We start from the raw sequence: 26,894 nt of genomic DNA on the forward strand, positions 1-26,894 counted from the left end.
TGTTTCGACTGTGGAGCCAAAAACCCCAGCTGGGCAAGCATAACATATGGAGTTTTTCTCTGTATTGATTGTTCAGGGACCCATCGATCACTTGGTGTTCACTTGAGTTTCATTCGGTAAGTAATGTGTTTATCTTTATAGTAAAAATTGCGCCTTTTAGTGTTTTTGTTTGTTTGCTCAGATACCTGCTTAGAAAGGAAAAGCCATTCTTCTCTCACCTACTGATTCAGACCTTTTAAATGTTTGTAATGGCTTTGATGTGTCTGATAGCTGCTTGGGAATTAGGTAAATAGGTATGGTTTAGTAGAATTTGTACCATGCACCTATTCCCATTAGCTGCCTGTTGTGTTAGTAGTGCACATTGGTTGGCAGATTTGTTTCTACATTGAAGATGATGAAAATGACGAACAGAGTAAGCATGCTGAAGTGTTCTAGCAGTTCTCCAAATGAAGACTGAGGCAAATATTAATTTCTTATCTTCAACAATGTTGCAGTGTGGTGCTCATGAAGATAATCTGACCCCCTAGTAAGTCAGTTTAGAAAGCTAAACAGCATTTTGCCAGCTTTGCTTCCCAAAGTAGTTCATTGTGGTGTCATCCAAGTGATAGTGCTGGGTAGTGTAAAGGGCTATCCCTTTTGACAGCTATTTAGCTCCATCCATCAGGTGGTGCAGTAAATCTGCACCCTGAGCTTGTCAGATTTCAGGTGAGCATCCTAACTGATGGCCTGTGGGCCTTTTTGTCCTAATAAATAATTACATATTTGAAATGTAAGGCTCTGCTTGAAGTGAGTGAGAACAGTGCATCCAAAAACAGATTGCAGGTAAAAGCAGCTGTTTTCTATCAATTAAAATTCACCCTCTGCAGCCTTTCTGCTATATAGAAGAGCATGACAGGAGGCCTCTCAAGAATCCATTTTTAATGATCACAGTATTAACTCTTCTCATACTCAATGAGTTTATTTTTTTTTTTTGTAATATGACACTTGAATTGTCACTTTGTTTGTTACATGTGATTGTCATCTGCTGTTGATGGAGTTCAAATGTGATTCCTGAAAATGTGTTGTATTGGTGGTTTTTTAAAGGGAAAACCTGTTAGCCAGAGGATGCTTTTTTTTTTCTCAAGCTTTTACAGCTTGAAAAACTGTGGCAGTTCTACATGGCTTTATTAATTTGTTTTGCACATCATGTATTGTTGCAGATTTTCTTTTGTATATATATGCATGTTTTTCACTTTACAAAAAAAAAGTGGGGGAGAAGAGGAACACTTTACAAAAAAAAGTAGATTTTTAAATGGCTTTGGAGTTAACATTAAGAATGTTTCCTTCTGTTTAGATCTACAGAACTGGATTCCAATTGGTCTTGGTTTCAGCTGAGATGCATGCAAGTTGGAGGAAATGCAAATGCTGTATGTAATCCTGAGTATTTGCTTTGCACATTGAAGCTTGTTAGGGTTGGAAGCTTTTGTCTGTCCTTATTGGCTTACAGCTTGGCGTTATTTTTATTTTTCCGGTCCACTTATCTTTTTTTTTTCCTCTTGTTTTTAAGAATTCCTTTGAATGCTGATTTCATCTTCCATGCTTCTTGCAACTTTTCCATCTTGATATAATCTGCAAATGTTTTATTTTTTCTTACAAGTTATTAATAAAAATCACTGAAAAGGCCAGATCGGATTCCTTGTCAATACATGTCTAATTTAACAGGGAACCATTGACAGATGCTGAAAGACTGCTTTACAACAGCTTGTAAACCTAGCTTATGGGCATCTTGCTGTTACTGTGTTTCCTTGCCTGGTTTATGAAAATATCATGCCAAAAATCATGTCCCTATCAAAAGTCACACTGAAGTCAAGATCATACTTAATACCTGAGGTGCAACTGAAGTCAAGACATGCTACACTGTCAGAGAGGAAAGAGCAGTGTTTTGGTTTGGGCCAATTCATATTGGATATTACTTCCAACTTGATTTTTTATGTACTCACAAATAAGTTTGTTACACAATATTTTTGTAAATTGAAGTTATGTTGACTTATGTATTGTTCTTGGTCTCCTTTTTAAAAGAGGAGGTTTTCCTTTGCCAACTCTTTCAGAATCTTGCTTGTTTTCCCATGTATTTTCAAAGATTGACCACCAGTAATGGAGATTGCTTCCCTAAGTTGACCCACCCAGTGTGGAAGCATTCTACTTCCCTAAGCAATTCTACTTTTCTTTTAATTGCCTGAATGCTTACCCCTTATCTTTCTTCATTTGTGCCTTGTCCTTAATGTTGTTTCTTTCAGAAACTTCACTCAAACTTGCTTTCCATGGGCTTTTTCTTAAAAAAAAAAAATTCTTAACAATCTGCTTTTATTGTCTTACACTTTAATATTCTGCTGTTTCGTCTACTTTTTCCCTATTTCCAAACAAAAAATGATGAATTCAGGATCATTATTATCTCTCTTACACTTCTGTGTTTTCCAGTCAAACCCTTTTTATTGAATTATGCATTCAGCAGATCACTGTCTCTGGCTTACAATTCTGAGCAGATGCGTGATGTCTTGTCCCTCTTTTTCTTGCCTATCCTTTCTAAGTTACACCTTTCTGGATTAATACTGCTATTATATGAATTTACTCATTGAGTTTCTGGTATGCCACTTAGTACATAAAAATCACAGTTTTGACTAATCAGAAGAGGGAGATTTTTGCATGAAAAATACTTTCTTTTTTAGCCAAAGACTTAAAAGCTTTGGTTAAACTATATAAACTTTGTTATACAAAGGGTTAATGGCAGTTGGAAAGAAAAGATGTCAAAGTTTGAAAAAGTGCTTCAGTTAATCTTAGAAAGCAGGAGAATAACAATAAACCTTTATTTTATGAGTTTTTGTCTTTCTGCTTGGATGTCACTGTTTCCTATCATACACTGTACCAAGAGGTGTAATATATCCATAGCCACCCCTCAAATACCTCAACTTCACAATGGCCTGTTTTGGATTACCAAGGGAGATTAATACGTGAAACTTCAAAGACAAGTTTACTAAACTGTCTGGACAACTTAAAAAGTAAAATTAACATTTTTCTCATAATTGCATTTAAAAAAAAAAATCCTCATTTTGTTCCAGTTAAATGCCACATTCTGTTTTTACCGACTACTGTTAAGAAGCACTATCAGATTAACATTAATAATTTGTATTCTGTGATTGCCTGATGATGCTGAATCTTGGATAACAGCAGTCCTGAGTGTCATAGCTATGTATCGGATTGCTAGAAAATCTAGTGTCTTCTTAATTACTTTTGTAATAAGGAACCTCTATGTTTATTTTTGTGATAAACCTCTATAATGTGCGGAATTAGAGTTTACAGAAAAGACATTCTGAATATTAAGTTCATAGGTGTATATATTTAAATGCAAAAATGCACAGCCTTTTTGGCATCTGTGATGTTTTCAACCATTTCTGTTTTAATCACAGAAGCTGACTGGCATTATCTCCCTCCTTGTTGTTGCTTAATTCTTATACAGAGTCTGGTACTTGTATACAAGATTTGTGCTTTGCCATTGCAGCATATAAGGTCATAACCTTAGGTTATCTAGACTTGCTGATCCTATCAGAAACTTGTTTATTATGTTTTACGGTAACAGTCTGACGTGTTCTTCCGTGCAAGAATGTATGATGCGATTTGCTAGTCAATTCTAGGTACTGAGAATTTTTTTTTAATCTTTCAGACTGCTTGTCAAACTCATATAAATGTATTGATTTGCTTTTGTTTCAAGATCTTGTATCAGAATTTTTCATTTTTATATTTATATTTATCTACACACGCATGTAAACATGTACGTGTACATATATATGTGCGTACACACACTTTTCTTTTGATAGGAGACGATTTCTGTACAGTCCTTTTGATGCTATTGAACATACATTGTTCTCTCTAGCATGCTAGACATGAAGCCAAGCAATGCATTTCAGAATATCAAGAATGTCCTTTGAAGCACAGGTATTCGCAGTCAATTTTACCTTCTCCTCCTTTCTGCACTTAATGGCGATCTTGCATTTGTATATGTTTTTAAAACATCCCACTAATGTATTTGTTTTTTCTGTTGTTCTATTTATATGTAAATAGGTTACCAAGATGGAGTTTTCTTTTTATTTTGGAGATCTACATGGACTTCATAATTTAAAAGATTAGGTTTAAGTAGAGGAGCAGAGTATTTTGCTGCATTGTGGTATATTTCTATATTAAATGGCATTGGTTTTTAAGCCTGTTTCTCATGGCGTTTTCTGTGTTCTCCTTCATAGTCTGCTTTTTTCCATCAACATGGATGCACAACAAATGATACCAACGCAAAATATAACAGTCGTGGTGCTCAGCTTTACAAGGAGAAGATTAAATCTCTTGCAACACAGGCAACAAGAAAGCATGGTACTGATGTGAGTAGTGTGTCCTGTGTCATTAAGAATTCTGAAGAACTGTATCTTCTTTCAGCCTAGAGTTATTTAAAGTTCATAATTAGTAATGCAAAAGATTTTCTGTTTTTGGGAGGTACTGACACACATTATGATGAGTAGGCAAGCTGGAGAGTAAACTGTTTGTAGCTTACCTTTTTTGTTTGGAAAAAGAATATTGAAATAGAGCTCGACTAGGTATTTCAGGGTCATTTCTGGGTTATTCAAAACATTAATTATAACATTTGCAGAAACTTAAGCATTCTAGGCAGAAACTTCAGATTTTCTTCAAAATGGAAGCTTCTTTGCAGCTGTGCTCCATAATTATATTAGTGGTATTGCATAACAAAAACGCTAGCACTTCTCTGTGAACTAGGTAGTGTTTTTATTTTTGCTTATCTGGAACTGAATTATTGTTGAGAAGTACAGCATGTAAAAATGCTATTAGAATTAACTACAAAGTATTTGTGAGTTAAGTGGGATTTAGTTTGAACAGTTCAATGTGTGGATTTGCTTTTTTCCCCAACAAAAATAATGTTTGAAAAATCAGCAAGTTACATATGTCTTGAACTTGCTGTTCTCCATTAAAAAAGCTGAAATAGGTTGTGCGTGCTCTCAGAACATTGTTAGGTTGCTGACAGGAAGATGTCATTAGCAAAGTATGCAGACTTAGTTTTCTGAGGTGTTAAATGTTTGACAGCAGTTCTGTTCTGCATACACAGAAAGCGTGTTTTGATTCTTGAATTCAGCTTATTGAAGTCTGTGATTCATTTGGAGTTGATCAGATAAGTGGGAATTAAAAGAAAAACAATAACATGGGATTTTTTTTCTAATCTGTGTATCATGTAGCTTGAAATTTAGTGGATTATAATTATTCCATATTATAAATGTTATAGACGATATAATTAACATCAGTAACTTCAGAGAATATTTCTTTTGACTTGCTAAACAGCTTTAGATGTAAAACACGTTCAAGTAAATATATAAATATATAATTATATATATAATATATACCATGTGCATTTAAGTTGATGGCAAGTTCCCCACATGACACTTTGAAGAACTGTGATTATCTTACTTCAATTACAGATTCCACCCAATTATTTGATATTAATTATGTATTTCTTATTTTAAAATACTGGTAAATATATTTTTTAATTATGTACTACAAGCTTAAATGATTATGTGCTATGTAAACTGCTGAAGTAAATTATTTAGATAATTAGATTTATTACCAACCATCCCCTCCCTTGTCACATTTTAAAGAATTTATTCTGTAACTTACTGATAAGAGTCATTGTTGAATGATGAGGTAAGTTTGTTGTACATTCAGTAGCCTTTTGGACAAAGGTCATTACTTTTGATCATGTATCTTTTGCACGTAGTAGAAAGAACAATGAGAAATTATTTGCCTGTGAGTAACCTTGGAGTGCAAATCATAGGTTATAGTCCTGTCCTGCATGATGCTAATAATGACCTGTGGGACGGTGGGCCCTCCAGCTCACCCCGAGATCAGGCATTGCTCAAAGCTGTTAGCATCTTGCAAAACTGCTTTAACTTTGGAGAAGGTTTTGGGACTCTCAGACTACGTGATGGGAGTACAAGACCACACAGATACAGTTCTGAATACTGTTTCCAATGACTGCTAGTCTTATGTTTTCAAGTTGTTTTTTTCCCTTTGGGCAAAAAAAAATAATTAGAGAGAAAATACCTTATATGAGAATATTAAAAAAACCCACCTTACTTACTATAAAGCTCTAGTGATACTAAATATTGACAGTATTACTGTAGCACAGCTTGCACTGAACAATTTGTTAGGAAGGAAATGCATAATGTGAAGGAACACATCAAAGATGTATGAAAAAAAAGAGAAATGTCATATATTGAAGCTCAGATAAATTTGTAAGGAAAAATTATGTACCAGGAAAAAAATCTAAAAAGCAATTTTAAGATTAATGCATTTGAAAAAAAATATATTAATGCAGTTGACTTGTAAAATTCTCTCACTGTCTTAATTCTAGCTGTGGACAGATGGATGTGGAGTGCCACCTGTGTCACCTCAAAACAAAGAGGAAGACTTTTTTGCATCCCATGTTTCTCCCAAGGTATAGATCACCTGCATTTCATTCTTGTTAGCTTTCTAAACACTCAGGTTAATTGTGTGCTCTAGGATGAGTATTAAACCTTGAAAGAAAACCTTATAGAGAAAGGGTAGGTCAGTGAGGTAACATTTATTTGCTTTTTCTTTTGTGAGTCTTAGTTCTTTCTGAATGTGAACCACTTTCTAAGGTAATTTAGAATGACCCAAATAGCAGCTAAATGTGGAATGAAATTATGTTTTCTGTAGACATACAATCCCACTTCGATTCATGGTTCCTTGTTTGGGAGTGCTCTGCTTTCAATGTGATGACTTAGGGTTTTAATCAGTGAAGTCTTAACAGTTCTTAAAGCGTTTGCTGAGCAGAAGCTTTTCTTCTTCCTCCAAAATACTTACATCTCCTTCGAAAATGTTAAAGTAACTTTCTGAAAGCTATTGCTACTGTTGTTTTCAAGAAGGAACTTGATATAAACCCTCTGGAGAGAATGTATGGGCAGGATAGAGTAAATTTTCACAGCAAACTTTTCAAGTATCTGCAAAGGCAGAAGGTTATAGACAAGCAGTCTGTGCACCATAACCAAGAGATTATTTGGGTATGGATGTTTTGAAAGAGATGTCAGGCTGTTTTGAGATTGAGGTTTTAGGAAAGAATAAGCATGAACTGGCAGTGGCACAGCACTGGTGGAAAAGATACTACTAGTTGATACTGTTGTGACCAGGTTACAAACCTCCCTGTTGGGGAGGATGTGCCTGAGGGAAATGAGAGGACTAATCAGGAAGACCTGGGAGGACTGCTCACAGTCAAAAATTGTTAGAAAATTGGAAGTACAAGAGCTTAGTGTGGGGAGAAGGCTTGGTGATTATATGTACATAAATGATCCATATTTCCTCTACTGTATTACTGTTATAAGTAAAGACATTTAATAGCCAGCATGCAATAAATAAATCTAAAGCACATTTAAAATGCATATTTTTTGGGTTGTAAACGTACTGAAATTCCTGAAATCATTTGAAACCAGCTCACTTTTAATAAAGGTAGGCATTTCTTGTAGCTTTAATAAGCACCCTTCTGAGAACAGGTTTTAAACATAGAAGCTGTAGTCATAAGAATCCAATATTAACTATTCAGACATGTTTAGGCAGTCTTTGAGCTCAATGCTCATGTTTATTTGCTGTATTCTTGTTTGTGTGCACTCTTGATTTTGTGATTTATTTTTTTTTCAAGGCAAAGAATACAGAGTGTGTGTTATCAGAGCCAGAGCCAGTTTCACTGCAGCAGAAAACTTCAGAAAGTATTCCAGAATGCTATGAAGGTTTGACTGATTCCTTGTTAACAATAAGCTGCGTTTTTCTGGTAGTCTCTTTGTTTACCCTACTGTAATAATTAAACAATCTAACTATGCTAATAAGGCAAGAATTTTGGAGAAGGCCTTTTTTGAAGGATTATGATGGAATGTGTGGGACTATGTGTTCCTTTAATAATGTTTAGTATAAATCCCAATTAAAATTTAATTCAAAAGACTTTAGATGAATCTTTTGGTGTCTGCTGCTCTTTTAGTAACTGGTAAAGCTGTGATAGAAATAACATATTATGCTGTGTGTATCAAAGAGTACCCTGAGTACAGTGAGTTGTATTTTTGTGTTTTAAGCATTCTAAAGAGCCTTCTGATATTCTTACCCTCGTTATTCATTATGTTTTAGGACCAGAACACGGACCAAGTGTTGATTGCCTTAGTACATCACCAAAAGCTGCATTAGGTAATGAGCGTGAGCAGATTTCAGCCAGTATGGTGTACTTAAATACTCATTTTTACAGAGAATGTGTGACTGGGAAGAGGTGTGGAACTCTTACTTCAATATCAGTGTGCATGAGTTAGTTGAAACATCTGAATTTGTATTGCAACTTCTTCTGTTAAACTCTTTCTAAAAAATTAATTTTAGTCAGTGTTGTCCTGGTTTTATCTATCTTACCTTAGCTGACCTGATGAATTTAAATGCTGCAGGTACCACACCTAATAAAGGTGACCAATAATGTTTTACACTTCCTATTAGACTACTTTGAGTTCTGCATTTGAAGCACACAGGTGGAATAGAGCATTGCGCTGTGATTAATGGTCTGTTATTTATGTTGAGCAAACAAATGTCATACTAGTAGGTCAGTCTTTCTATCTAGACATAGTTTTTGCTCCCTTTTCAGAAAACCAAACATAAAAATTAAGTCTGGAAAAATCTTGTGTTTATTATACAATATCTTCAGTGTCCAGAGTCTTAATTTACTTACACTGAAGAGTGTGTGGTGGTATAACTAAGTTAAAAAAAAAAAGAAAATAATAGACTAGAATAAAATACATCAGTGATTTATTATTTTGAGGATCATCCCGCAGGAGCAGGTTTCTGAGAATATGGACTATTGATTCTCAGCAGCACAGGGGTAGTAAAGAAATGGTGGCTGGGACTGAGTCCTTCAGGAAGGTGTTGGTCTTCATCACTGCGCTTACATTCACTTGGTTGGGTTTTGTTATGTTTTAGATTTTTCTTTTTTTTTTTTTTTTGTGAGCTGGAGACTAGGAAAAATTAGTTACCTGCATACACTTCCTGTTTTTCTCATTTGTTTCTTTAACACGTGTTCTCATAAAACAAATGCTTTTCTTGTTTGTTTTGGACATTATGATTTCGATCTTACATGAAGAATCTCAGTTCTGTGTATGCCTGTTTCCAACTAAATCTCAGCTCGAACTAGGTTTGGGTTTTTTTGGTATGTACAAGCATTCAACAGGAGTTGTTGATTGAAGACAACTGACTATGGGGGATTTACCATGGCTCAGGGTAGCTGTCAAGAAGGCACAATACAGTAGTGAGTACTGTAGGGTCTCATTAAAAATATCAAGATTAGGAGTTGTGTCAGACTTTATGCAGAACAGAACGCAGGTTCAATTCTTTTCTGTGTTTCAAGATTTAATGCAAAGTAAGTCCCCCATTCTTGTTCTGTTCACTAGCAGGTTTCTAAAACTGAAAACTGAGCTGTAATTTTATTGTTGTTATGTATTTGCAAGAGATTCCACATCCTCAATCAGAGACAGTTTCTCAGATTTTCTTGGAGACACTCACAGCTCTGTTCCCTGTAACTCAGTTTAGTATCGCAGTCTCTCACTGCAGAAACTGTAATACTTCACGGCATTAAAATAAATTCTAGAAACTGTTCTGAGCCTGATATTGTGGAAATTATCTTCTGCAGTTCTGGAATTAATATTTTATGTCAAGTGATGTACATTTAATCCTTGCAGAGACTACCTTGATAAAAAAGAAGCCAAATCAAGCTAAGAAGGGGGTAAGTATATATAAATAATACATATTTTTATCTGTATTGTAGATCTCTGGATATACATAGGTTGCAATATGGAAATGTAACATGTAAGTTACCACTAAATAGTACTTGTTTCAGTAACAGTTTGTGAAACAAACAGAATTGAAAACCATTTCTCTATCAAGGCAGCAAATGGTCTGTTTGAAAACAGATTGTCGTTAAGACGAATTTTTCTAAAACAAGTTACTGTTGCTTCAGAACTGTTGGTAGTTTTGTGACCTAAGATAAATGCTGTCTGTTTTTCATGTATGTAGCTCACTGTACTGCCTAGACTTCCACATGTATATTTGAGTGTTATTTTCTTTGTGCTGTCTGGACCTGAACAGAAGGTGACACCTTTTCAAAAATTAGTAAAATAAAAATGTCAAAGCATATGTTGATGTTAAGGTCTGTATCCCACTTCAGTTCTTTTCACAACCGTACCTGCAACTCCACTGGTATCCTGTAACCTTTCTTCTCAGTTGCCGATACTGGGTTGCAGAGCTTCTTTGGGATTTCACTGAAGTTAGTTGGAATTGAGACCTTTTTGTAGCAAATCCTGAAAACAGAGGAAGTTCTGATAGCACTTTTGAGTGACTAAATATGCATGTGTGGCATAATCTGTCAATATAAGGTGAATTTGAGACGTTCAGATATGTATTTATAGAGCAGTTCTCATCTCTTGACACAGAGCAGTATGGTAGATAACACGCAGCTGCATTCAATTTCTGCACTTAGGCATATGAACTTTGTAAAGAAGGAATGAAGAGAGTTTTGTGTCTCAGAACATTGGTTCAAGGAAGCTGAAAACTGAGTTAGCTGAAGTTAGCTAGGAAAAGCTAGGTTTTGAATGTTTGGCTCCTGAGTCCCAAGAAAATAGTCCTAAGTTTAGACCATGAGTGTGACAATATATTACACAGAGTCACTTCTTTTAAGTCTGGGCTGTTGTATGGCAGAAGATTTTGAAGATTTATTGGAAAAGAGTCGTTTAGATTGAAACCTATTATTTCTTGATTCCGCTAGAGGGCCCTAATACACAAGAGGAATTTCTTATTCTAAGTGGTAAATGCAGATGTTCCCTCATAGTAAGAATAACATAATTGAGTTTACAGGTGCACATGCAGTTTGTGAACAGTAGTGACAAAGCCTAAAAGTATAGGTGCATAGGCCAGAGCTTTTAAATGAAGACTTTAAAGCATTAACAAGTTAAGATAAATGTATTATGAAAATTAATATTCCTGCAGTGTTTCAGATGAGGAATTAAACACACAGGAGACTAAAAACAGCAGTTTGAGTGCTGCGCAACCGTCTGAATCAGCATCATTGTGTCTATTCACATTTGTAGTGTTAAGTACCTTTTAAATCTTTGATAATCAGAATGAAAGAATATGTATCCCTGTATTGAAATAATATGAGTTAGAAATAGAATTATTTTAAAAGAATGAGTGCAAAACTGGAAGCTCTTTGCTGACATGTTTATCTGAAAAAAGTTTACAATGGTTTGTTACATGCAAAGGCTAATTGTGCATACACATACAGACAAAAATTTATATTGATCTGCTATCATAAATCAGTAAATACCTATGTACACGTTTATTAAAAATATGAATAAATCAATACTTAAGCTAACACACTAACACTAGCAGGTGAAAACTAATTCAAGAATTTTTGCCACTTCTAGATGTAAATTGTGAATTAAGTGAATGAGCACCAAATGGTTCAGTTGCAACAAATTTTATTATGTCATTCCTATGCAAAAAAATTCATTAGTAAGAAAGTAAAGTTGTGTTATATATTAATATTTATTTGAACATGCCAACTTCTGAACAATTAAAACTACAGTAGTTTCATTTCCCTATGATGCTTGACTGCAGAGCTAACTAAATTTGTAAGGGTTAGTAGAAGCAGCATGTATCAAAAAATGCTTTTTCTGCTCCAGATTTTCATTGCTGTTTTCATATGCTCCTGAACAGAGTGTGGTGTTTGCTGTTGCTTTCACAGTTGACTGTTAAGGCCATTGAGGTGATTGTCTCAGTTATAATGTTGAGGCTTTTGTTTTTTGTTTTTCCATAAATCAAGCTCGGTGCCAAAAAAGGTGGTTTGGGGGCACAGAAATTGAGCAGCCAAAGCTTTAATGAGATTGAAAAACAAGCACAAGCCGTAGATAAGATGAAGGAACAAGAAGATCTTCATAGCAGTAAGAAAATTGTGAAGGAAGAGCCACTGTAAGTATGAATTATATATACAATGGTAAAACATGAAGCATAATTTGATGTTCATGAAGTAATTGTCAACTTTTTAAATACTACCAGAGATTAGCTCATGGAAATAAAACTTCGGTTCTTGCTTTAAAAAAAAAAATCCCAGATGTGGATTAGGTGGACCAAGCAGTAATTCCCCCATTGCCCTTTTTTGATGTTAAGTGTATGTTTCCACAGTTGATGGTTTACTGTATAGAAATAGCCCAGTGCTGTCTTTAAAAATAACCTTAGTGTTATTCTTATTTAACACAAAAAATAAAGAGACATTCTACTGATACATATGAATAAAATGTGAAATAAATCTAAAATATGTTAAATTTAAGTATTACTGCAGAAGATTCTGGCCTCTTGAAATTTCTTTACCCCGTGCTAGTTACCTAGTTTATTTTTTTGGGCTGTAGTGGACTGAATGCAATTTAGAAGAGTCTTTTTAAGAGCATAGGGAGCACACAAATATTCAGCTTTATTTGTACCTACTGGGTAGGAGTTTCTATGCTGAAGGCAGCAAGTAGTTAAAGAATTGCCAGCTTAAGTTTCGGCTGTTATATGCTGGAACTGTCTTCATTTGCACCAAAACCTTTTGAATGTTTTTGTCTGAGGCCTTGAATCTATTAGTCCATCTTAATAAATACTCAGTGTAAAGCTCAGAGGGTGCTGTTTCTAGCTCCTTCCACTACATTTCTATGCTACATGTTTTTGGTTTTTAACATACTGTTAGTTCTCGTCAAGATTAGACTATTAGAGTTGGTTAGTGTACATTTTGACTGTTGTAAAGCTTAACATATTCTCCTAAGTTCTAAGATGCATAATTTTTATAATCTATTGAGAACTTTTCTGAATTATTACGTATTTATAGGATCACTTGGAGCTCGTGGTACCAAGCTTTTTTATAATCTCTTCCCTACTCCTTTTGATTACTTTTATGTAGCCTCTGCAGAAAAGCATGTTTTATGTGAATAGTGTCAAGAATACTAATCACAAGGGGATCATTCATTTTTCCTGAAGAATTTTTACCACAAAGTCATGCTTCTCAGTGATTGCCAAAAACTAACAGTATAGTGACTTGGAGGAATGGAGTACTAAATAACAAGAAAAATTATTGTTCATTATTATTTATTATTATTCTTTAATGATACTGTCTTTAATGATATAATTAAGTTTGGAAAAAAGTCCTAAGTAGTAATTATTTTTTTTCTGTCAGAAATGTATAAAACTATATAGATCGAAGTCAGCTTTTAGTACAACTTCACTGCAACCTTTCTGCAGTGGCCAGAACGCTCTAAAAATGTCTGCAAACATGAGGGGTGGACATACACCTCAGTTTAGGGATCCTATCCCAGTAGAGGCAAAAAAACTCTTTGTTTCCCTTGAGATTAACTTTTTGGATTTTTAACTGTAGGTGGCAGTATATACTAAAATTAAAAGAAGGATGGATACTTTTAAAATTGCATTTGCTTCCAACTAATTTGTGTGACGGTTTTAATTTTAAAAGCTTGACTAATGAACTTCAGTAAATTAATTCAGTGTGGCTTTGTTATATGGCAGGAATGGAAGCGATGCTTTTGTAGTCTAGTACTTAGAAGGAGAAAGAGTTCTGAGACTTAAAACATAAAACTTAAAATGTATCTTTATAGTTGGTATGCAGTTTCTTTCTTTTCTGCTGTGTGCTGACAAGACAATAGATAACTGGAGTTAATTTTTTATAAATGATCAGTATCTCTATTTACTTTAAGCAACAGCAAATAAGTTTTATTTTTTTTGTTCATAACACAAATTTCATAAGATGGGCTGCTAATCTTTCTACTTAGTCCTAGGTAGATTTTTATCCGTAGCAGTTTCAAGTTGAATTTTAGAGAATATTATTCAATTTTCTGTGTCACGGTTGGTCCTAAACTATAATAATTGATTTAAAATGTCCCTGAACATATTCTGTGCTTTGAAGATAGATTTTTCTGATTTCATTGGTTTCAAAAACCATTCCACAGATACATCCTGGTTTGTATCTGACTTCTATTGTTGTAAGCATCTGAACATAAGATGTCGTGATTTTTTTTAGTTCTGGCTCCGAGTCTTCTGAAAGCCCTGATCAAAGGATTCCTTATCATCACAAGGTTGAGATCTCTCTCTTCCTTTTTGAAATCAGTGGAGGAGTGATGTCCCATTCCTCATAGCAGGCTGGCACCTACACCCCTTGTCTGTGAAGAAAGATGAGTAGATGCTGTGCCCTTTTCATTCTAACAGGGTCAGCCACACAGCTCCTGTCTTGCACTAACCACCTTGTACTAACCACCAGGGTAGGAACTTTGATAGGGGCGTCTTGTACTCCAGGTTGAAATTAAGTCAGTATGCATGGGACCAGAAAAAAATCAAGCCAAGAAGAGTCTGTTTCAGGAATAAAATAGGAGACACACTGGAAGACAATATTCCTTGGTCAAAAACCTGTTTTCTTTTCATTCCTGTTTCTGCACGAAACAGATGGAAAGCTATAAGGATTTTCACACAGAGGTAATTCCTTCCTACTTGCAGCAGGGTGTCTACCAGCAGCATCCTAAATCTTCTTTACCTTTCTTCTGATAGCGTACTTGTATATTGTACTTTCAATAGTGTAGTTGTACGTTGTGCCAGTCACTACTTATGAATTAAAATATTGTTGCATTGCTCATTAAAATTACTATTGGTATCCCTTTTAACCTAAAAATTGAAATTTAAGTAGTGTTTCTACAATTCTGTAATCAAGGTTAAAAACCTCTGTCTCTGCTAAACTGATATTACTGGAAAATACTTAAATTTCTTTTGAAGTATAGGAAGGCTCATGGCATCTCAGAAAGGCAGCTTACTGTATCTTGAACTGTGAGGATGTTTCAGATGACGAACTGTGTTGCCAGCTGTGCAGAAAAATGATATGTTCTGGATGCTTCAAAGTTTCTATAATATAAAATATTTTGGGAGTACAAAGACTCTCTTCTCCCATCCTCTGAGATACCTTTTGGGGCACAAGGAAGAGCAGTATCAATCAATAGGGAAGCATGGTGTACCTCTAGCACTTGTCTCACGAGTGCATATATAGCAAGTGTTAAAACCACTGAGAGCACAAAGGGGATGAAGGGAGGGAGATGTAACAGGGCCAAGCTATGTATTAGGGGAAGACATTTTTAGGATTGTATTTTGAATGCCGCAGTACTCTAGTCTGTCTGAATTGGATAATTTTGACAGTTATTTGATATCCCATAGAATAAGGACTGTGGAAGAAAGACTTTTTCAGGTTTGCTTAATGATGATGCAAAGCTGTGTCCTGAACTTCAGCAGTAGCATATTTCACATTTGTTTTGAAAAAGACTACCTGCTCATACACAGACGGAGGTACCGGTTAGACAGTCTTCTCTACTGGCTTTCTTCCACCCTTATAGTTGGCATTCGATCCAGTTAATAGTGGCTATTTTCAGTAAACACACAGCATACAAAATAGAGTGCTTTGTTAATTTTTCTTGCAATATTATTGGGCTGGGCATTCAGTGTAGCATTTTACAGTTATATGTTAACTCTACGTTTTGTTCTAGGGTATCATCTTTACGGTTGGCCTACAGAGATCTTGATATTAAAACAAAAGAAGAAAAGTTAAATCTATCTGGCAAGAAGAAGAATGAATTGGAGAGACTTGGCATGGGGTTTGGCAGCAACAGAAGGTACGTGAAGTTCTATACACTGAATTTAAAATACTTAATGGCTTTATATGATTATCCTTCATTTTGCCTGTGAAATGAAGAAAATATACTAAAGTGTGTTATGGAAACTTAAATAATATCCTAAAAGAATCTGGTATTTGTCAGGAAGAAGAGGCAGGATTGCTTCTGATAGATTTAAGTTCTAACCTGCCAGACAGGTGTTAACCTAAATTGTGGGATGTCTGCAGGGTGTTTGCCTCCATTAGCTGACTGTGAGGAAGGTAGTCAGGAAGTTTTCAGTGAACAGTACCAACCTAAGTATAGTCTCTTTTACAAGTCAAAACTCTGAAAAAGTCACATTGCTGTGTTTTGAGTTGTTGAAATGGTCTATGTGTTCAGAAGTCCTATCACTACTTCAGAGAACTACAGTTGAGTTTTCCAGGGTGGTTGTTTTTTCTTTTTAATTCCTCTTTTCTTGTTAAATGTTTGTATAGCTTGGGCTTTATCAGCAAGCTTCAGATTTGGGCTTTCATTTCTTTCTTTTCTAGGGTGTGAGCTTTGTCATCTCTTTACATACTTATTTTCTTCCTGTCCCCAGTGGCATCTCTCACTCAGTCACCTCAGATATGCAAACAATAGAGCAGGAAACACCTGCAATTGCAAGGCCGAAGAAGAAGTACACCGATGATGTAGAACACTCATATTTCTCTTCTAGTTCAAGGTAATGTATAAGCTTTTTATTTTGAGTGGGGGTAGAATTATATGCAAGTTATCTGTTCAAATATACACAATATATTTGAAACTTAAGATAAAAATGGAGGAAAACAGACATGTCTGCACACCTAGCATACTTTCAGGGGACATCTAGATCAGAAAAGTTCTGAAATAGTTGACCTTACCTTGATGACAGATGTATTTATAAAGAAGAGTAGTTACTTTTTCTGAGGAGAAAGTAGTTCAAATTATGTGATTTGTCTTTTTCAGGGTCTAGTCTCTGCTTGCACAGATAGTTGCCTTATAAAATTTAATTTGCTGTATACTGAATCCACTGAATTTTTTCTCAGAATTACTTGTGTTCATTCTTTCTTTTTGTTGTGGTACTGTCTTCAACTTCCAATTTAAATTAAACAAGCATCCACGTCTGATACTAGATGTCCTACAGTTGTATCAGTCTTTCAACTTGACGCGTGCCAAATACAAAGACTTAAATCTTTTTGAGGTATTGTGTGTTGGATGTATTGTGTAGATGTCTGCGGTGTTATTTGATAGCTATTTGAACATAAAAGGTGAGCAAAAAATAATTGATGAATTTTTGATCAGAGCATGAATGCAGTGCAAATTATAAAATACTGCTGTTGGGAAGAAGAAAAAGAGTCAGTCCTACAGGCACTAATTGCAGTCAAACAGCTGTTTCTGCACTGATAGAAAGAAACAGGTGTTGCTTTTGTAAACTGTCTTTATCGGATTGGTGCCACAGAACATGAAAAATTGTACCTAATTTCTTGTAGACAGGCAAATAAAAACACAAAGCCTTTTGTGTCATTGCTTTGTAATGTAATCACTAATGGCAGAAATGCAAATATAGTACCAAGTAAACTGGCAGCAGTCTCATAAAATAAAACATCATTTCAGTGCTTCTCTATTTGTTCCTTGAAAAGAACTGTTACTGCTGTCAAATTATTCATAAGCCTACTAGCAGGCAAAAGATGAATTATGGAAGAGTCTTTTTAGTGTGTTTTGGTTCAATAATTACAAGATAAATTATAACGTAGCTGTTGCCGGCTCTTGTTCTTCTATTTATAGCAATAGTAGAATCTAATTGGAGTTGGTATACAAATTCATTCTCTTTAAGGAAAGTATAAAATCAGATTGTTGGACTTGGTAAGGTTTGTAAGGTGGCTCTTATCCTTTATTCCAAGCTGTGGCTTTGAAATAGAGGTAAAGTAATTTTAATATCATCTTAGTATATGCCCAAAAGCAAAATAATAATGTTGGATATTAGAGTGCCTGTAAGTATCTGTAAATTAAGCTAGCTAAATGTCTTGAGGTTTAGATATATAATTGAGGCATCTCAAAATCCTTGGATTTTAGTTTGTCTGTTTGCTACAATTCATACAGTATTTATTAACATAACTGTAAAATTTTATTTTCTATTAAATGCATTTTTTCCTTTCTCCCTTTGCCCCACCCAAATACTGAAGAAGTATTTCGCAAATTTATGAAAATCTGAAAGGATGGCGAAAATAAGTAGTTTTCTTCAAATCAGCTCTTGTAGCACCTGCCACATCTTATGGTTTTGGTGGCCACTGTGAGATTGGATAGCTTCATGTATGTGTGTGTGTGTGTGTATGTGTGTGTATAGATATAGATATATATATCTATATCTATACACACACACACAGACCTTATTTGTTATTACACATCCATATGGAACTTCTAAAGATTGCCATGACTTCTTCATTAGGTCAACAGGAATAAGAGCCCAGCTACCATACAGACATACAACACAGAAACTGATGAGTCAAGGCAAAAAAAATTACCCTGGTTTTGGAAAGCATGTAGTGCCTTGCCGTATTTCTAAGCTGATGTAAGGGTGAGCGACAGCTGAATGAAGAAATTTGGAATACCATCTACTTTCTGGTGCTGTACCACTCTTGTCTGGGATTTTCTGCTTTCCTTTTATTTATTTTACATGTGATACTGCACTGAAAACAACCTAAGGTCACACAAACAGTGAAAGCAGTGAAAGATTTAATTGGTATAGTGACATGCCCTGAAAAGTAGATTCTGTGATTTTCTTTTCTTTTCAACTGTCATCTATAACTCTTACTTTGGATATTTTACCTGTATTCAAAAAGCATAGGGCGTAAAAAGGTTTTTAGCAGGAAAAAAGACCTTCAGGAGTCTCCTGGGTATAACATCCACTGTGTAGGGTGCTACTGTGAAGGTGAAGATTGCATTGCAGTGAGTCCCCTTTGCTTAGAGCACTAAATGCACTTCCCTTTGTCTGTCAGGAGAGAAGGGGAGAGACTCCTGCTTTTTGTAGAACTTCATTCCAGATCTGTCCCTGCTATTTTGCATGTGCAGAGGTGGGAGGCTTTGCTGCTGAAGGTGTCACGTTTCCCATAAACTACAAAAACAATGTCCTGACTGTTCACAACACAAACACGGAGAATGTTTTGTTGGTGTTTTTTTTTTCTTTAAAGGTGCTTCTCACAAAATACAGATGCACACGTTAATATCCTGTGCTTGTTCTGTTGAATTATTCCATTCTGTTAGCTTCCTGTCATCTTCATCATCTTACTCCCTCTCCTGGTCGTATTCAAACTTTAAGAAAGTTTATTTATCCACAAAAAGAAATTCTTAATCTTTGGCATTTTAGTGTGTGTGTGCAGATTGTTTGTTTGGCAGGTTTTTGTTTGTTTGGCAGTTTTTGTTTGGTGTTTTTTGTTTGTTTGGTGGCTTTTTCCCCTATAAGTTTAGATATGTGGAGATAATCAAAAGGGAAAAGGTCAAGATAAGGTACCACTTATGAAGCACACGTTTTTTTTCAATTTTCTTTGTTTGTGTCTTCTCTGCAGTTTTGATATGCAAGAGAAGATTGTCAAATTAAGACTCACTTTTAAGACTTGTTATGTAGCATTGTATTAATAAAACGTGTTACAATAAAGAGCAGACGTATTTAATACTAATATTTGTATTAAAAATATATGCACAACCAGAGACAAGGGCATCTTTGTTGATGTCTCAAAGAATGGGAACGGATTCTCTGCATGTGTAGCTTATAGATTGCCTTGTATGGAAGAACTGTGAGATTAGCTGCTGTTAGCCCCTTAGTTAGAAGATTTTGCCCCATGTGAAACCACAGTACAGTTGGATGCCATGGCTTAGTAGGGTGCTCTTGGATCTCTGGAGTGTTCAAAGTGCCTTTAAAGTTGTGGCGGCTTTTTTCATAGCTGGTTTCTTAGCCTGGAGTGTCAGGAGCACCAAGACTTTATGAGTAGGCTGCCTTACCTTGGAGGGTCATCATGATGCCTTGCTCACAAGGTTCATCCTGAAGCTTTCTCAGCTTCTGAAGCTCTTAAATCATCGAGGTATCTTGACCATGTTCTGCTTCAGTGCTTTGTCTGACACTGAAGAAGAAATAGTATTTTGAAGTAATGAGAACTTTGCTCTGCTGTTTTTGATGGACCAGATCTTTCAGGCATTCCACTGCATATTCATGACCATCTCCAGCCTAAAGAAAGGCTGAACTTTTCATTTGGTTAAATATGCGTGCAAAAAAAAATTAGATCCATTGGATTCAACTGCGCAAAGCTTCTAACCAATACTATGAAATCCAGATTATTCACTAAAAGTGTACTTGCTGCTGAACACTTCTTAAGGTAATGTTTATTTAACAATATAAAGTTCCTACTTTTCCAATACTTTTTTTTCTTTTCTTTTAGGTACTATGATTCTTCAGATTTGAGGAGCAGTACTTTCTCTAAATGGGATGACACTACAGATTCTTTTTGGAAGAAAGAAAATAACAGTAGAGATGTTGATGTGATGTTAACTTCAAAAAATACAGGATTTTCAGACAGGTATGCAAAGAAAGCCTAACTGATTTTTGTACAACAATCCCAAGCTTGTTAATATGATTTGAGTCCTGATCATAGTATTGGGATTTTTTTTTTTGGTCAAGGGAAAATTTGGCCATAACTTTCAGCAGCAGTCAAGGAACCTCCTGGCTGAATTTTTTTTGTAAGCCGATTTTTTTGTTATTTACATGTTTAAGCACTGTTTTGTTCAGTGCTATAGAGTGTATATATACTGGGGGTAATTTCCAAAGCATTTCAGCAAAAAAGTAAAAAAAAAATGTGGAGAGAAACTCAAATATTTGCACTGTTCTGAGAGCATACTTGCTTTCCTTGCTTTGTTTATTGCCTGATGAACCAAGCAGAACCCAGTTACCAAGTGAATGAAACTGTAGAGTACTTGCCTTTCAGGATGAAGATATTCAAGATACTTGCAAACAACAGGTCTAATTGTTGTGATGATAAAAAATGAATATATTTCTTCTTTGACAGCTGTTATCTTTGTAATCAACTGGAAAATGGAAGAAGGTGGGCTTTTGTGTGCTTGGTTGGTATTTGCTGCTTCTGTATTACCTGTATTTTCATTTACCTGTACAGTGCAGTTTGTGCACTTACGTACAACTTGTTTAAATCCAAGCATATTCTGTTTTTTCCTAAAAACTTGATGCACGTTACAAAACAGGGGTTCATGTCCATAACACTGTTATTTCCTTATTTCAATACATTTATTTTAAAAAAAAGAGAGAGGAGAAAAAAGGCAAGTGTTGAATATGTGTGTTTGAGGTGAAAGGCAGTGACAGTTCCAAGGAAGCTGAATCTTTTTTTACTATTATGTTCAAATCTGAATTTCACTGACATTGTGTTATAGGTTATTTTGAGGTTGTGTAGAAATATTCTGTCTTTGACATTATTTTGGCTTGCTTTTTAAATGAACTCTGAAAATAAAGATACAAGATAAATAAATTTGCAATATGATACTTTCACTATCTTGTAAAACTGTCACTGGAAAGGTACTTGCTGTTTTATCAACTTAGTTATCTGAATTTCTTTATTCTGAGTTTACACTGCTTTAATTTTTATTAAGAAAAAATCACAATTATACTTTCATGCTTCACAAAACAAAGATGATAGTGCTTCTTCTTTGATTCATTCCATTCTGCCATGACAGAAATAAAAGTTACACTCACTGATGCAGTTTCTTGTTTCTTTTAGGCCTACATCTCGTCGTAAGCCTGAATATGAGCCATCTTTAAACACAGATGAGGCACAGAAGAAATTTGGCAATGTAAAAGCAATTTCATCAGACATGTATTTTGGAAGGCAAGATCATGCGGATGTAAGTAGAACGCTGTGATAAAAACTTTTGAATGTTAAAATATTCTTTGAATATTAATATGGTCTTCTTGTATAAAGAGAAGGCAATAAATAGTTAAAATTGGTAGAATTTGTAAGCTTGCAGAATTATGTCCACTTGAACATTTGTTTGACAGAAAGGTCCAAGTCTCTAATAGTTTAGTATTTCATAAGAAGCTGCAGTTGCAAGTAGGACCTTACCTCCAACTTCGTTCCTCTCTCATAGAAGTGGTAGGCTATGATTCAGCGGGCTTTATTTTTGAAAGGATCAGTTTGCTGCTGCTGGGTGAAGGTTTACTTTTTTTTCCTAAGTACCCAAGCTGATGCTAACAAAACATTGTTAAAACAGCTATCCCCTCTGTATTTGTTCCATGGAAACATTATTTCTTTTGTTAGGCTAAGCAAGCAGATAAATGGTTCAACAATTGACGTGTAATTGAATCAGCCTAGGAATAAAAACCAGATTAATCTTATGTTGCATTTTGGAGGCAAGGGATCATTTTAAAAAACCTATTTTTAATGAAAAATTGAAAATGTAAACAGTAATGTAAAAAAAAAGAAGTAATTAATATATTATCGTTCCCAAGGAACTCAGAAAATGTTGAACTAAAAGCATCATGATTTTAGAAGGGTTAACATGATGCTAACTGCAGTGTCTTTTCCTTATTCTACTCAACCACTGCATTTCACATTTTTTAGTTGTTTTTAATGGTTGTTTAGTTCATACTCCTTTGCCTTTCAGCAGTCCCCTTTTTTAGGGTAGCTAACAGTAGGTTTCTTGGTGTCGCAGCAGTAAATGTCATTGATCAGCTCAGAAATGAGTTGAGGTGTTTACAAACTCATGACTCTCTAAGTCATGTGAAAACTACAAAATGGGAACAGCTTTCAGAATCATCAACTTCAGCTGCATTTGTGTGTTTTAAAACTGTCGATGATCTCATGAATTATCTGGCATGACCTCGAAAGATGACAGCATACTGTTAGAAAACTACTTCTTCTCAATTCTTTTCTAGTATGAAGCAAGGGCTCGACTAGAAAGACTTTCTGGAAGCTCCTCTATAAGTTCAGCTGACTTGTTTGAAGATCAGAAAAAACAACCAACAGGTACATACTCAACAGAGTGAGGAACTGTTACCATGCGGCGAATAGGCTCCCATACTGTGCTTCTGGTTACACTATCAGCTGTCATTGTATTCTGCAAGAGGCGTGCAAAGTGCAGTAGGCATTAGTATTGCTAGCAGATCAAACAAGCATAACAGGTGTAGTCATCATTTAAAAAAAAATAATTTATTATATTTAAAGTTCTTTATTTTCAGTTCAGTAAGCTCAATATTTTATACTGCTTTTTTATGTGACTTGTTGCAAGTAACAGACTAAAATATTGTAAATAATTTTAATGTTAGTGGCCTTGAAATTCCCGTGTTAGGTGTTGCACGGCATATCCATTCATCAGGGTATCTGCTTCTAACACCGACCTTGCGAAATTATTAAGGAAACTTTGCAGTCGGTTTGTCTGCTTAAAAGATTTGTTGGAACACCTTACACTGGAGAGTATAGTTCATCAAATTAGAAAGGAAAAAGTATTAGATTAGATTGACTCAAAAGCAACTCCTTAGGCTACTGAAAATCTCTGATATTTTCTTTCCAACACCCTTTTTGGATAGTGCAATAGTGTGAAAGGGAAAAGGTAAGGAATACTGGAAAATTTTGTTGGCCTGATCAGGTTTGGTTTCATTCTGTAACTTGTGAAGAAATGGAAAGAAATTACTTGTAATCTGTGAGTAATTATATAAATAGGCTGCAAAAGCAAACGGAATACAGCATTTGATTTTACTTTGGGCAAGCTGGAAGAAAAAAAAAGCCACGTGACTGTTTAGTTTTGATCCCCTGAAAGCAAGTTTTGAGTATACTGGCTAGTAGAGAAATAACTCATTACCAGTTACAAGCTGGATTTTGGTCAAGTGGTATGTAGCGGGGGAGCAGGGTAGTAGCGGGGAGAGGAGACAAAGCAAAAATCCCAGTAAGTTACTTTAGCCACTTGAAAGAATATTTGCAATGTGATGTCATACTTGTGATTAAAACAAGATCATCAAATATCATACTCTGAATAAGAATACTTAGAGGCAGTTATGTAGTGTTTCCTATGTGTATGTGAGTTATGCACACAAGATTATTCATCACTGACAACTTGGAAAGGTTCTTGGTGCTTGTGGGGGAATGCAGAGGTTCTTAATAATGGGATGAAAAATACCTGCCTGTGAGTTGAGGTTAGTTACTGTGACTGGCATGTAACTCAACAGTAAATTTAGTTATATTACAAAGACTAAACTTCTGCTCAATTTTTGTGGGTTGTTAACTGCTCTAAAATAATAGTGGGGGAAAAAACCACCAGGAATTACTAGTTTGTATATTATAAATTCACACTATACTCAGTCTACAGAATCTTCCCTTCCAGTGTGTTTGTCTGTTATACTCCCCCACCCCAAGATATCTTTTCACAGTGGCCCTTTTTGGAGCAATTTTACTGCACTGATGGCTTGTCTGGTGTTGAGTTAATGCCAAGGCCATCGTTAGTTCCATAAAATAAAAGTAATCGAGAGATCGGTGGCTGGCAACAAAAATGTTCCTGTAATTCTGGGGTCCTTGCCAGGATAAAATGTCCTTTGAATCTAAAGTTGGTTTTATGAGCTGAGATTTTAGGGTAGAACAGTTTTGGGACGCTTGCTTTTGTACAGAATGCTGTAGGAGCAGTTTACCAAAAAGAGGGGGCTGCAAGAAAACGCTTTTACTTTGTGTTATTTCAGACCTGTTGCTTGTGAAAGATGGAATGTCAGATGGCTGACCTGCAGATGCTGATTTAGAAGGAAATCACAAGAGAAAGAGTTGCTTTCCTGTCTCATTTACGAGATGTTTGTCAGACAACCATATGTAACCAGAAAAATATGAGAAAATTCACATGGCTGAGATGTGGTTAGAGCTTTTCTCAGGTTATTTATATCTGCAACTTTTATTTCCGTGACACTGACTTTAATAACAAAAATTCTGAAGCATTTTAAGTGGAACAGATCACAAGGAAGTCAAAATTACAGTTCAGAAATAGGGTTGTCACAGTGACAGTGAATTTTTGGAAATAATCTATAGACAAATGTGGCCATGCATTGTAAAAACAGCTACTATCTGCCTTTAAAGGGTGGAGTGGGAAGCTCTCTGAATGTGACTCTGCATCTGCCACTGCAAAGCAGCCACTTAGCTTAGGTAAATCACATTATCTACCTTAATGTCTGTCTTGGCCTGCTAATGGGGCAGGTGGCTTTAATTTCCAATGAAAAGAGGAGCTGCAGGTGTGCTCTCTCTCTCTCTTTCTCTTCCACCCCTGTTCAAAGAGACAAAATAAAAAAAGGAGAGGAAAGGGCTATGGGTGTGGAGCAATGCTCTGTGTGGAGCTGCTGTCTCGCCAACGGAGGTGCAGGTTGTGCAGGTCTGTGGTTGGATGAGCTTGGCTGAGGTTCAGTAGCTGCTCACGGGTTACCAGTTGTGTCCCAACTGATCACAACTGTCAGTTGGCTATGTGTCTAAATTAAGGCTATGGATTGCAGTCTGTTTTAAAATTTTGGGATGCTTCCTCTCAGGAGCCCCATTTATTCCCGAGATCGTAGGACGGTGATGCTGCTTTACTGCCATTTGTGCCTTTCACAGTGTCAGGTATTTAAGGCGTGCCAGTAATTGTTTTTGTAAATGAATGGGTGGTTATAATTGTTAGCATCTTAATACTTACCATGCAGTTTTGAAACTACTTTCATTTCTTTTATCTTTAGGCCTATACTTTTCATAATAGCAGTGTTAGCAGAGCTAACACTGGCTGAACTATGTTGGCTTTAAGGGACGCTGGGTTGCCAGCTTTGCTTTTGAGTTTTAAAACTTACTTACCTTTACCTTACCTATAATTACAGATTTAGTAATGCAAAATCTGTGTGTTTATACAGCAAGCAAAGCTTACCTATGTGTGCATACAAACAGGGTTCATCACTTCAGCCACCAGTGCATTCATCTTTAAATTGCAAGGTAATAACAGCTGGTTAGGATACAAGACAAAGAGCATTGCAGCAGATTGAAAATGCAAAATAAATAATATATTATCCAAACAGTAATTGCTCAGCTGGGAATACAAAGTGTAGAAGATGACACTTTGAGAGGAATTATGAACAACTGAAAAAAACTAAAAGGAAGATGCACTTAAGAAATTTGAGGTCTATGCCTAGTGTTTTTTACAGTGTCAAGACATTTATATTTAGTGCTTCTAATAGTATGTTTTACTGTAGGTTGGGAAAGAGGCTACTTTTAATATAAAATTCTGTTTTCTTCTTGTGTGTGCCTCCTTTTAGGAAGCTACAATATTACAAATGTCTTACCTTCAGCTCCTGATATAGCTCAGTTTAAACAAGGAGTGAGATCAGTGGCTGGAAAACTTTCTGTACTTGCTAATGGGGTCATGACATCTATACAGGTTAGTAAAAATATTACAATATATTAAACATCAGTTAAAGTCTTTTGGTAGGGATTTCATATCATGGATCCTGCCGCCGAATCATGGGAGTTATTTGATGTCACCTTATTTTTAAAGTAATAATAGTTTTTAACTCAGCATGTAATAGTTCAATTGGAATGGACCTGCAGTGATCATCTAGCTGAGCTCTTGTTGTGGCTCTTTAACTGACTTCAGAGTAAGACCTTTGATCTGTGTCTGTGCACAAAATGAAGACATCCTGGTCTCAATAGTGTAAAGCAAGCTTTGTGCTCCAGTTAGTTTGCATTTCCCATATGAGTGGGAAAGCTCATTGGGAGCTTTTGGGTGTTTGAAAATCAAACTAATTATCCTGGAGTTTAACCATAAACTCCAGTTCTTGGAAGCATTGATCAGTTTTCTTTAAGTCTTTAAGAGTTAAACTACTATTTATTTTACAGATGTAAGTAAAACTAATTTATTTCAGTGGAAAGCATACTCATGTCTTTTTTTTTTTTACTTTTCTAGGATCGATACGGCTCATAACATCTTTTGTATTGACATAATTAAGTACGCTAACGAAGGATTTCTCTTCAGACACACAAGTAATCAGACTGCTGATTCAAATGATGGTTGCCTTAAGACTGTTGATGTTTTCACTTGTTCCACCGTATTTGT

General features: G+C 35.5%; 1 protein-coding gene across 1 annotated transcript; it reads left to right on the forward strand.

Annotated features, from left to right (window-relative positions):
- Positions 1–26,894, forward strand: ARFGAP3 (ADP-ribosylation factor GTPase activating protein 3). Its single transcript, XM_010188020.1, has 16 exons — positions 1–116; positions 1,334–1,406; positions 4,272–4,403; positions 6,440–6,523; positions 7,742–7,829; positions 8,218–8,274; positions 8,333–8,337; positions 9,803–9,844; positions 11,939–12,084; positions 15,678–15,803; positions 16,381–16,503; positions 20,231–20,368; positions 21,575–21,698; positions 22,729–22,819; positions 26,098–26,219; positions 26,745–26,894. The coding sequence occupies exons 2-16, from the start codon at positions 1,380–1,382 to the stop codon at positions 26,760–26,762; spliced, it is 1,323 nt and encodes a 440-aa protein (XP_010186322.1). The 5' UTR covers positions 1–116; positions 1,334–1,379; the 3' UTR covers positions 26,763–26,894.

This window comes from Mesitornis unicolor, unplaced genomic scaffold (genome assembly GCF_000695765.1).
Source record: "Mesitornis unicolor isolate BGI_N332 unplaced genomic scaffold, ASM69576v1 scaffold42607, whole genome shotgun sequence".
NCBI lineage: Eukaryota > Metazoa > Chordata > Aves > Mesitornithiformes > Mesitornithidae > Mesitornis > Mesitornis unicolor.